This window comes from Solanum dulcamara, chromosome 7, assembly GCF_947179165.1.
Source record: "Solanum dulcamara chromosome 7, daSolDulc1.2, whole genome shotgun sequence".
NCBI lineage: Eukaryota > Viridiplantae > Streptophyta > Magnoliopsida > Solanales > Solanaceae > Solanum > Solanum dulcamara.
In genome coordinates, this window is record NC_077243.1 from 19619844 (window position 1) to 19632005 (window position 12162).

Sequence of the window (12162 nt, forward strand, 5' to 3'; positions counted from 1 at the left end):
ATAGTTGAACGTATTAAGGCCATTCCAAATCAATACTTCGTAAATTTCAAATAATTTGAAGGTAATCAAATTAGTTGAATGTATTAAGACCATTTCAAATCAAAAAAAAAATGCTGAAAAACCTTTATAATTTTAAACCCTGGGCATTTTCAAACTCCAACACAATTGTTCAATTTGTCAAACTCAAAAACTTCGAACTGAAAGAACAAGTATTTCGTGTTTTAACTAAGAATAGTTTTGCCCAGATATTATTTCTGTTTGAAAAATTACTAGTTCTCAATCAATCATATTATTTCCGTTTTAAAAACTTCGAACACAAAGCACAATGTTATTGTCCTTCCACAATCTTCTTCTTGGCTCTATGAAACTGGTTTTCTACAGGCAAATTTGGCCAACATATTGTTGCACATATAAATGTTTAAATCATCCATTTCAGAACCATCAGAATACTATTCAATCCTGAGCCGCCATGGCAAACCAAGGCACCTCAACAGAAAGAAAACAGACTCCAAATCATGCTCGCCACCGCCTGTCAAGTACCCAGTTCAGAGAATGGTTACATGACATACAAGGCAGAGAACTAGAACCTAAAAGGTAAATCAAAGACCAAACTGTAGCAGAAGTAAATAAAACAGAGTCTAGATAGCACACTTGATGACAATGGAACACCAGCATTACACTGCACTGACCACTTTCTCTTCTTCTGGGCAGCCTTGCTAACCTTGACACCAGTTGGGTCCTCCTTGTCAACATTCTTGACAGCACCGACAGCAACAGTATGCCTCATGTCTCTCACGGCAAAACGAGCCAATGGTGGGTACTCAGCAAAGGTCTCAACAACCAATACTTGGTGGGAATCATTTTAACCGTACCACCTTCACCATTCTTCAAGAACTTCGGCTCCTTCTCCAGTTCCTTACCTGAACGCCTGTCAATCTTGGTCAAGATCTCAGCGAACTTGACAGGTATGTGGGAAGTGTGGCAGTCGAGCATTCGTGAATATCCATTTCCAATCTGAGTAGGATGGTTCGTGATGATGACCTGGGCGGTGAAGCAGATTAGTGTTTTCTTCAACCAATTCCAGAAGTCTTTACATCTACAACTGTATTCCTGAACACCTCCTCAGGCAGCACGACCCTGAAAACAGCATAATGGTGATTTAAGCTCCGCTCCCCTTGCAGTCTGTGAATACTTCCTAGTGCACCAGCACTGGAATTTGGGGAAGAAAAAAATATCCGTCTAACTCTTTGATGGACAAGCGCCATTGCGCACATCGCACATGGCTCCCAGGCCAAATAAATGTCATATCCAGTACATAGATAAGGTCTGAGCAATTGATAACTATGGCCATTGCTTTGGAAGTCAGACTCCTTGATCTTCTGTCTTTTCAAAGGAGATGGAGCTTTGTAATCAGGAAAAAGTTGTAGATCCCTGGCAGCAGAATATTCAATCGCTACAATAGCCGCATGCCGCAAAGGATGCCAGCAACCAGAGCTTTGCAGTGCCCATTGCCAAGGATGTACACAAGCAATATTATTAGTTATATGTTTAAATTCACCAATTGAACTGTCCAAAAGTGACGTTTGCTGGTTTTCCAAATTAGAGGATTTGAGGTTTTCTAGATAGTTAGAGCAGCTACCTTCCTTGCTGACCTCATTTGCAAGACTGGCTGAGGATATTACCTGATCACAAGCACTTGCAATGACCTGCTTAGTTGAAGGATCTACAATAACAGCAGCATTGACCACCTGACCAATAGAAGATGCTGCCAAATTAATGGTATGTCTCATGAAACCGAAAACTGATTGTGACTCCTCTTCACTAAATCCAGTTATGCCGCTGATGTTGTAGGTTGGCGGATGATACGAAGTAGGCCAGAGCTTGCACTGTTCATCCCATTCTTCTTTAGATGTTGCAGCATATTTGCAAACTTTTGTGATGAAAGTACTCAACTGGTATGATTTGACAAGTTCAAAAATCTCGTATGGCATGCGATCATCCTCACCATCATTTCCAAAAGTCATACATAAAAGCAGAGATAATTGAGGTTTGCCCCCATCAATGCACTTCTTCCGCACACGCTTCACATGCTGCAATTTTTCCAGTGGTGCAATCTGATTCAGCTTTCTGACTAGAGTATTGGCATCTTTGGGTTCAATGACAGAAGCAAGCACGTTAACTGTGGGTTGGAGGTGAGGAAGAAAGGATGGCTTTTCAGGTATGTGAATGATTTTGCACACTTGTGTAGATACACTCTCTATATTCTTCATCCTCTCGGTCTCAGTTGGCTTTGCTCAGTTTGCTGTGATACAGCCACCGGTCGCTCTAATCACAAACACAGGTCTGGCTTCCGGGTTTCAGTGCCTATTTCTGCTTCTTCTTTTTCTGCAGAGAAGAAAGATTATTTGACTCCCAAATAGTAATACCTTCACATAATATGGGACAAAGTACTAACTGTTTGCTTCAAATTAACAACTTTTGTTGCGTTGCAACATCACATGTATCTCTAGTGCAACTATCTTGCTCCATCTTCATTTTAGTTTTAATGAATTTAGATATTACCAGTCATTATACTAAAAGCTGTTAAATAAAATTCCAAAGATAATGAGCACCCAAATAGGAATAAAACAGAATCTAATAGCCCAGAAAAGTTAAATTGTTCTCTAGTTAATCTCCTAATAATTTCATAACAGAATCATAGATCTCAGTGTGTGATCTATCCATAACAGAGACGGAACCAGGATTTGGGACTTATGGGTTCTGAATTTAAGACAACAATCTCAAGCTAATTAGTAATAACCATCAAATTAACAAACGAGTACAATTAGTTATGATTTTTCTAGATTCACAAATTCATAGAAAGAGAGAGTTCCACAAAATCACCACTTGCCAATAATTCACAGCAAAGAAACCACGACTCACAAAACATAAAGGACAAATAAGAAAAAAGGAAGAGACATCATAGGATCTTTAATCCACACAATAGATGTGGGAGTTCACAACATCAGGAGGGTTGCAAATATACTGTCAATTGAAACAAAGGAGAGTAGAGCACTCCAGAACTGAATCACTTTAGCATGTTAGGAGTGTGGAACAATTTTACTCGTACCTTTTTATTTCTGCTTCCACCGTAACAAAACAATTTTACTCATTCCTTATTAGTTACTTGATCAAGGCATAGTTAGCTATCTTAAGTTGGTGCTACTTTCTAGTTGGGCATCCACCCACAAAGCCAAATCACACTTATCATCAGAAGTTCAACAACACAATGGCTGGTCACACTGTTCAAAAAATCCTATTCAATTGTTATTTTATCTCGAGTAACTTTAATACTAGCACATGCAGAATTTAAATTTGTGAATTCAATAATGAAATATAACATAGGTGAGAAATGCCTTTCCAGGAAAAGTAGACAATCATGGTGTCTGCAATACAAGCACCATATTCCCTTTTCCATCACTACAACAACTACACCTCAGTCCCAAACAAGCTGGGTTCCATTAGTAATTACATTTAAATATTGTTGTCTAAAAGCAGTGTTTTGGACGGGGAAAGGCAACAAGGGACTGCCTTGCCAGGCGGCGAGGCGCTCGCCATTTTGAAGTGATACCAAAAAATTAAATTATTTAATTGCATATATAAATAACCAAAATATCAATAGCAATAAAATATTTCAAGCAAAAACTAAAAGTAGATAGTAGATTATAGTCTAGAACTTGAATGGACTCAATATCTTTCTTTTTGCTAGCATCATCAGACGCCATTGAAATTTCTGAAAATGGATAAAGCTATAGTATTAATAAGTATATAAAACAGAGAAGTTAACAGAGCTTAATAAGTATATAAAACCGAGAGGCAGAAACTAAAAAAAAGAGCTTAACAGTGGGAAAAAACAGAGCTTAACAGTGTTACAGTGCAAAAAAACCCAGACCTTTAACAGTAAAGAAGAAGAAAAAACAGAGCTTTAAGTGAAGAAGAAGAAAGAAAGAAAATTTAGAAGAGAGAAGAAGAAATACGTACCAGTGGTCAGAGATGGCTGGTCGGAGTCGGAGATGGCTGAGAAGTCGCCTAATAGAGATATATGGCCGCAGCAGCTCTAAGGTGAAAATTAAAAATAGAAACGAAAACCCTAAAATTTCTTTAAAACACTGAACTGTCGCCAAAATTAAAAAAAAAAAAATTGAAAAGACGTCGCCTTTCACGCCTAGGTCGCCATTGTCGCCCTTTCAAAATTGCCACGCCACAGCCTACATAGGCGACACAGTATATTAGGCGATAATTATCATAATAGGTTGGTAAATCACTGTATATTAGGCGATATGTTGTTTATACATTACATTTTGTTACCTGCACTGCCTATATGCGTATTTGGTGTAATACAATATTTAAAACTTCAGTATGATAATTTCAATATTTAATTTTTAAAATTATTATATTATTACCATATCAATTTAATTTGATATGTTTTGATATTTTAAAATTCAATTTTGATATTTTGCAATATGATAAATTGATACCCATAGTTTATTAACTTAGACTAATATGTACTCATATAATAGAGTATTATGACTTCGATGATTCAAAAAATGGTGTCAATTGTATCATACTAAAACATTACACACGTAGAAACATATCTTCAAAAGAAAGTACAAACAACTCCTTTTGTTAATCAATTACATTTAAAATACATTTCAATCAAAATAGAGCAGTCAAAGTTTTAACTTCTAAACATTATTTAGTTTATACTAATATTAGGTTGCATATTTGTTAGTATTTTAATAATATATATATATGTTATTTATGTAACTATATAATTCGATATGGTATTCAATATTTCGATATGTTATTTCTAAATACCAAATACCAAAAAAAAAATTAAAATGTATACCATATACCATATCATAATACCAAAACCACGGTATCAAAAATTTCAATATGGTATGGTAATTCGGTATATACCATACCATAATACCAAAACCACGGTATCAAAAATTTCGGTATATACCCTACCATGCCCACCCCTATATATCCGTTTATGCTGTGCTTTTTACATATTTACAATATTTGTACAGAAAAAGCAAAATAGGTCATTTTGGTGTAACGTTGACAAAATACCTGCAGTTGGAAGGGAAGTGTTTTAAATTGTGACTGTACAGCGTAGTAAGAATGGAGTAATACTGATAATGGATTACTGTTGGTTGTGACGTACCTTATTGAAACACCGGGCGTCTTGCGTCTTGCGTCTTTTTGTGCAACGGTATTCCACATTTTAATGGAAGGCAGTGCACTGGCAAAAACATAGCAAACTGAGGTTTATCTTGCTGGAAAAACTTTCTGGGAAATCAAGTGTAAGAATAGGAAGGATAATTTTAGTAACGGGGTAGTAAGCATCTCAAACAACAGAGTAGACAATATAACATGTTCGCATGAGCCTAACAGAATAGATGAATTTACCAATTAGATATTAGTATGTTCACACGAGCTTGTGCAGTTATTAATAAATATAGGGTGGTTGTACAATTTCATCTCAGTTAAACATTTAAATGTTATTTCTTCTGCTACATCAGCAACACAAGTAGCTTACCTGAAAAAACGTATATAAAATGTATAGAAGAAGAGATTTGAGCTGATCATTAAGGTAAATCAGTAACAAATTTTAATGACAATGTGGCAACTGGTATAGATGATGAAAGGCGAGCCGCTGTTTGAGATTATTCTCTTAATAGGTGGCAAAGCGAAATGGGAAAGGGGCCGAGCTGACTGATGAGTTCCTTTTTAGCCTTTATTTAAAAGGCTCTCATGTGGGGCTAACATGGCTGGCTACATACAAGTATAGCTAAATCAAGATGAGATGGGATGGCTGTTTAGAGGCCGCAACAGAACTATCATAGGAAAGCCCACCCCTGCTAGCTAACATAGAAAGAGATTTTTGGATAGCAAAGTCTCTTTGTGAATTTCTTCCTGACCGGGTCACAATGTGCCATATTACCACATGCTATGAAGTTGTTGACAGACTTGTTCATGCGCACTATTCTGAAGAGCTTATGAATATAAAAACGTACTGCATGACAAAGATAAGTTGTGCAAGATTACACACTTAATATTCAGAATGGCTACTAATTAGCCGAAGTTGTTTTAGAGTTCAAGTATAAGTGTCGATTGGTGCACATAAGAACTAAGTCTCAACATAGAAAGTAGAAGTTAAGAACCCGACTATTAGAAAGTAGAAGTTAAGAACCTGACTATCATGACAGAACAAAGAAACAAATAACAACAACAACCCAGTGAAATCCCACATCGTGGGGTCTGGGGAGGGTAAAGTGTACGCAGGCCTTACTCCTACCAAGGTAGGACGGCTGTTTTCGAGAGACCCTCGGCTCAATTAAATGATTGACCCCTGCTTTTAACATATAAATCTACTTAGCCAATATCTACAGCCAAATGTAGAGAAGGGCAGTAAAAGATTGAACTTCAAAAGAAAATCGACGGGAAAACATACGAATATGAGCCAAATCTACTGCCAAATGTAGAGACGCGCAGAGAAAAATTGAACAACAAAGAAAATAGAGGGGGAAATGGAAGCCTAAGAAACTAAATCTAAAAATTGAAGAGCAAAATAGAGAGATGACAACAAAAAGGATAATGGTAACCCTACCATTAACTATTTCATTACTTCATTTATGAATTTCATAGTAATAGAAATACATGTCCTACCGAGACAGAATTGGAAATTTGCTGTCCTCTGAAAACGCAGATGAGACACATCAATTTCTTTGCTTTTTCATGGGTTTCTCAATATTCATATTGCCATTTTTGCCCTAATAATTTCAATTCTTCTTAGATTCAAATTTCATGAGCCCATATATAAAACTAAATATAGAGAAATCGGATAAAAAAATTGCAATCAAAACAATGTGAAGATGACAAATTAAGAAATTGAAACCAAAAATTGAAGAGAGCCATGGCAAATTACCTGAAAATTTAAGCAGTACTCAGAGAAGATGGAAGGCCTAAAGTTGTGCAAGGTAAAAGCTTTTATCTTCCTCTTCATCAATGGATAGATACAACAATGTGATGGAGGTGGGCGGTGGTAGACTAAGATAGAAGCAAGGGTATGAGTTAAATGACCAAAATGCCCTCAGCAAACAAAAAAAATGCCCATAAACAGACATGTTGATACCACGGAGTATACTCACTCTTCTATATAGGTAAAATAAAAAGTAACTCAATCAAAAGGTAACAGGTCCAATGCCTGTAATATTTATTTTTTTCTTTTGAGAGTTTCAGAATCAAGAGGGCTGATCGTATTTTCTTTTGTTTTACTACTGGATAGAGTCTGTATTTTACCATTGATAACTGGTCCAATGCTTTGTAAAAGCATGGCATACTGTTAGCATTTCCAGTGGCTATTGTCGCATAGTTTTTAGCCAGCAATTCTGGTCATTAACCTTTTCTTACATATTAGACTTATGTGTGTTGACTCTTTAAAACACTATACTCTAGTGCTTTACTTGTTTGTCAGGTACGTTATTTGCGTTGACATAAATGAAGGTCAATTGTGCATACTCAGAGAGACAGCCAAGTTACACCAAGTTATTGATGTTATCAGTACTTCCATGCTGATCTTCGAACTTTTCCTGTAAGAGCTTGCAAGTTCAAAAAGTCAAAAACACATGGTATTTTATTGCCCAACTGCTAATCCCTGGTTTAACTTTTAGCAGACAGATAAGGTCGTATAATAGGATAAAGTTTTACTGGATGCACCTTGTTCAGGGCTTGGTGTTCTTTCAAAGGTATTTCCGTTCAAAGATGTATGCAATTTTATAGTTTGATATAAGCTTACATGGTCTATAAGTTTCGGTCCCTCGTTCCTCTTTCTTTTTCTGTCACATTCACTCTTCTTGCTAGTTGCTTCTATGGTTTCATCCTTCTTTAAACCAGAACTGGTAGTAGCTGGGACATTTGAAATGTGTATTTCCTCTTTGTTTTGAGAAAGCGAGCAGATTGCATTGGAATAGGAGACTGGAAGACATGAAGCAACTTAAACATTTATAGGATGAGCTTCTCGATTCAGCTTCCTGGTAAAACTAATAGTTCTTCTTAATCCATAATTTAAGAGTAACCTTGACCTGAATTACTGTTGCCAGTGGATTTTCTCTTTTAGAAATATACTGAGTAGCTTTTTCCTAGTAATGTTGGTGACTGGTGAAGATAATGCAAGTTCTGACGTAAATTAAAACAAGGCGCATATCTTTATAAAGATTTCTCCTACCAAGGACGAGAGTGGGAAAATGAGATGAATAAGCTGGGTTGGTGTTCGTTATAACTCACTTTGCCCACTTCATTAAGTCAAGACTGGTTAAATTTTTGACTGCAACTACATGTACTTACAGTCTGAAATGCCTCTAGATTATATGCATTATGATTGAGCTACTATTTCTACACATTAACATATGAAATTCTGTTCTTAGTTTCTAAAGGTTGGTGACAGTTTATCAATCTCTGAACATAGAACATGAAATAATTTTCTCAATTATCTCAGGTGCATTATACACACTTTACCAAAAAACAAAAACTCCAACAGTCACAACTCCCAAACTTCAAAAGATTCATATGCATTCAAATTAGGGCAAAATAAAGATTGCAAATTATAAGAAAGAAAAAAATTGCGCACCACATACTTGTCGACTTATAGGGGATTCTGAAGTTGAAATTTGGGAAACAAAATAGCCCAAAATGGGATCAACTTTAACCACTTCAAGTGGAGAAAATTGAGGTCAGAGTTGCCTGCTTCTCCAGATTACCTGAATGGGTATAAAATTGAGGAATGGTTGATCGGTGATGTAGTCGCCGGAGCAGCGAGCTTGAGACCCAAGCTGATATTAACCGAAGAATGGATTAGGGTAAGTGTATTTTGTAGGGGTTGAATTTAATTAGGTGGGTCTGGGTCGGACTGACTTGGTAAAACAAGTACGTTGAGGGAAATTGGATACTTTTATTCTATTTGGGGGAATTGATTCAATTTAAGGATAATTTTGTTAAGTTTCATAATTATAAGAATATAGTTGGGAGACAAAAAACTTATGCTACAAAGGAAAAAATATTCATCAAACACAGAAAGAAAAGACATTATTACAAATAATTTTGAACCAACATCTCGAGCCTGTTTTGTAAGGGAGTTTCCGTGTTAATAAAATGTATATTTATTCAATTATCTAACATAAATACAGGGTCTTTGCCGGTATTTTGAAAGGTACAAAGCAAAAAGGACTACCTCGCCTTGAGGTGAGGGTTTGCCTTTTCGAATAGAGTCATAAATTAATATCTAAATTTAAAATATTTAATTGCATATATTAAAAACTAAAATTTCAATTTGGAGAAATTAATTTTGTTAAGTTTCATAATGGCAGGGGTATAGTTGGTCAAATAGTATAACGAAGAGTGAACTTAGCTAATAAATAACATATAGATAGTATTTTTGATTCTTTTTTCTTTAAAAAAAAACAACAAAACTTGCGCAACAAAGTGAAAAAGTACTCATCGGGCACAAAAAGAAAAGACATTATTACAAATGATTTCAAACCCACATCTCGAATTATAGAAGATTTTGATAGACTCTTCCTCACCAATGAGTTATTCCCTATTTTGTAAAGGAGTTCGCACGATAATAAATATGTATATTAATTTGATTTTTTAATATAAATACATGGTCTCTATAAGTATTTTAGACGATAAAAAGCGTTAGGGCGGTGAGGCGAGAGGTAACGGCATACCTCTTTAAATTGAGGGATCAATTAATATTAAAATTTTAAAATAATTAATTGCATATATAAATAATCAAAATATTAATAACAATAATATAATAGCTATTATGAAAGAACAAGTGGGTGTTCCACTTTCTAGTGGGACCCATTAATAGCAAATTGCATTTTGCTTTCTCCCTTTATTTTCTAATATACTTGGCTATAAATAGCCATGTATCTTGTGTAAATAAAAATGAAAAATTCTTTTCATTCTCTCTTTCTCTCACTATCTCTTATTAATTTGCTAAGTTAGTTTGTTTTATAACACGTTATCAGCACGAGCCTCTATCACTTCGAGCTATTTTAAGAAGGTAACAAAAGGGGTAAGAATTTTATTTTCTTAAAATGTCTAATATCTCTAAACTTGAATTTGTTGCTCTTGATATATCTGGAAAAAACTATTCATTTGGACACTAGATGCCGAAATACACCTAGAATCGATAGGTCTGATAGACACCATCAAATATGACAATATGACATCTAGTCAGGACCGTGCCAATGCCATGATATTTCTCTGTCACTATCTTGACGAGGGGTTAAAATTATAGTACCTCAAATTAAAAGACCCTCTTAAACTGTGGAAGAATCTAAAAGAAAGATATGACTACCTGAAGTTGGTCATCCTTCCACAAGCATGTCATGATTGACTCAATCTGAAATCAATGGATTTTAAAAATATAACTGAATATAATTCTACCATGTTTAGAATTATAGCATAGTTAAATTTATGTTTAGAAGAAATCATTCAGCAAGACAAACTTGAAAAAACATACTCCATATTTTCACCCGCGAATATGCTCCTGCAGCAGCAATATCGCGAAAAGGGTTTTAAGAAATATTCTGAATTACTTTATCACCTTCTTATTGTTGAACGCCATAATGAACTGTTAATGAAAAATCATGATAGTCGGCCTGTTGGTTCTTTGTCACTCCCTGAAGTGAATCAGGCAAACTATAACCAACAAGAAAGAGGTCATGGTCACAGTCTTGATCGTGGTCGAAGAAGATATTATAATCATGATGCTCGGCTGACATCGAGAAATGATCAGCAATATAAATAAAAGAGTGAAAAGCAAGAACCTATACCAAAGAAAAATTCAGAAAGTATTTTTTATAGATGTGGAGTTATGGGGCACGAATCACGGACCTGATGGTCATCAAAACGTCTAGTTCAGCTATATCAGGAATCCTTGAATAGGGCATAAAATAATCCAGAGAAAAACTTTATCTCTAAAGATAATGTTGAGCCTATGCATCTGGATGTAGCTGACTTCTTTAATTTTTCAGAAGAAAATATGAATATTGATAAGCCTAATAATATTTAAATAAATTTTTATTATTTTATTTGTACTAAATAATATGTTTGTATTTTTCTAATTCATGCAAAATAAATAAAATTTGTATAATGAGCCATGTTTTAATTATAATATTTACTTTATTTCTTTTTTTAAAAAATATAGATATGCCTCAAATTTTGTTTGGATCAATGATCAATCACGAGGATATTTGTGTAATTGATAGTGGAACGACTCATGCCATTTTTAAAGACGGAAAATATTTTTCCTACTTGCTTAGAAGAAAAGCAAATGTTACTACAATTTCTGGTAATTAAAAAATGATTAAAGGCTTTGAAAAAGCTATTATATTTCTGTCTAAGAGGACAAAAATTATTATAGAAGATGCACTATTCTCTTCTAAATCCCAAGAAACTTGTTAAGTTTTAAAGATATCCGCATAAATGGATATCATGTTGAGACACTAAATGAAATGAATATTGAATACCTTGGTATAACCAAAAGTGTCTCAGGCCAGAAATATATTTTGAAAAAATTACCAACTTTGTCATCTGGCCTATATTATGCAAAAATTAGTGCAATTAAAGCACAGTTGATCGTAAACCATAAATTTACTAATCTAAATACATTTGTTTTATGGCATGATCGAATAGGTCATCCTGAATCAATAACGATGAAACGAATTCTTAAAAATTCAGTTGGACATCTGTTAAAGAATCTTAAAAGATTTCTACGAATGATGAATTTTCATGTGCTGCTTGTTATCAAGGCAAATAAATTGCCTGATCATACTTGAAGGTTGACATCGAATCTCCTGGCTTTTTAGAACATATACATGGAGATATATGTGAACTTATTCATCCACCTAGTGGATTGTTTAGATATTTTATGGTCCTAATAGATGTATCATCAAGATGGTCTCATTGTGCCTGTTATCATCTCGCAACCTTACATTTGCGAAGTTATTAGCACAAATAATAAGATTAAGAGCGCAATTTCCAGATTATCCAATTAAGGCTATTTGCCTTGATAATGTTGGAGAATTTACATCCCAGATTTTGATG

At 34.8% G+C, this 12162-nt stretch overlaps 1 protein-coding gene across 9 annotated transcripts; it reads right to left on the reverse strand.

The window, feature by feature from the left end:
- Window positions 1–694: 694 nt before the first annotated feature.
- LOC129894165 (tRNA-specific adenosine deaminase TAD3) lies at window positions 695–9007 on the reverse strand. 9 transcript variants are annotated; one of them, XM_055969715.1, is made up of 6 exons: window positions 8805–9007; window positions 7567–7637; window positions 6974–7095; window positions 5210–5287; window positions 4021–4247; window positions 695–2385 (listed from the first exon to the last, which is right to left on the reverse strand). In XM_055969715.1, exon 6 carries the CDS (start codon window positions 2268–2270, stop codon window positions 1071–1073), a length of 1200 nt encoding a protein of 399 aa, XP_055825690.1. In that variant the 5' UTR covers window positions 2271–2385; window positions 4021–4247; window positions 5210–5287; window positions 6974–7095; window positions 7567–7637; window positions 8805–9007; the 3' UTR covers window positions 695–1070. The 9 variants fall into 9 exon arrangements, 8 of the variants coding, with proteins under 8 accessions (XP_055825690.1, XP_055825687.1, XP_055825688.1 ...); XM_055969712.1 differs by lacking the exon at window positions 7567–7637; XM_055969713.1 differs by lacking the exon at window positions 7567–7637 and having other exon boundaries at window positions 8682–9007.
- Between the last annotated feature and the right edge of the window lie 3155 nt (window positions 9008–12162).

Excerpts from the sequence above, each read along its gene's own strand:
- LOC129894165 (XM_055969717.1), bottom strand. The coding sequence starts at position 2,270 with ATGAAGAATATAGAGAGTGTATCTACACAAGTGTGCAAAATCATTCAC.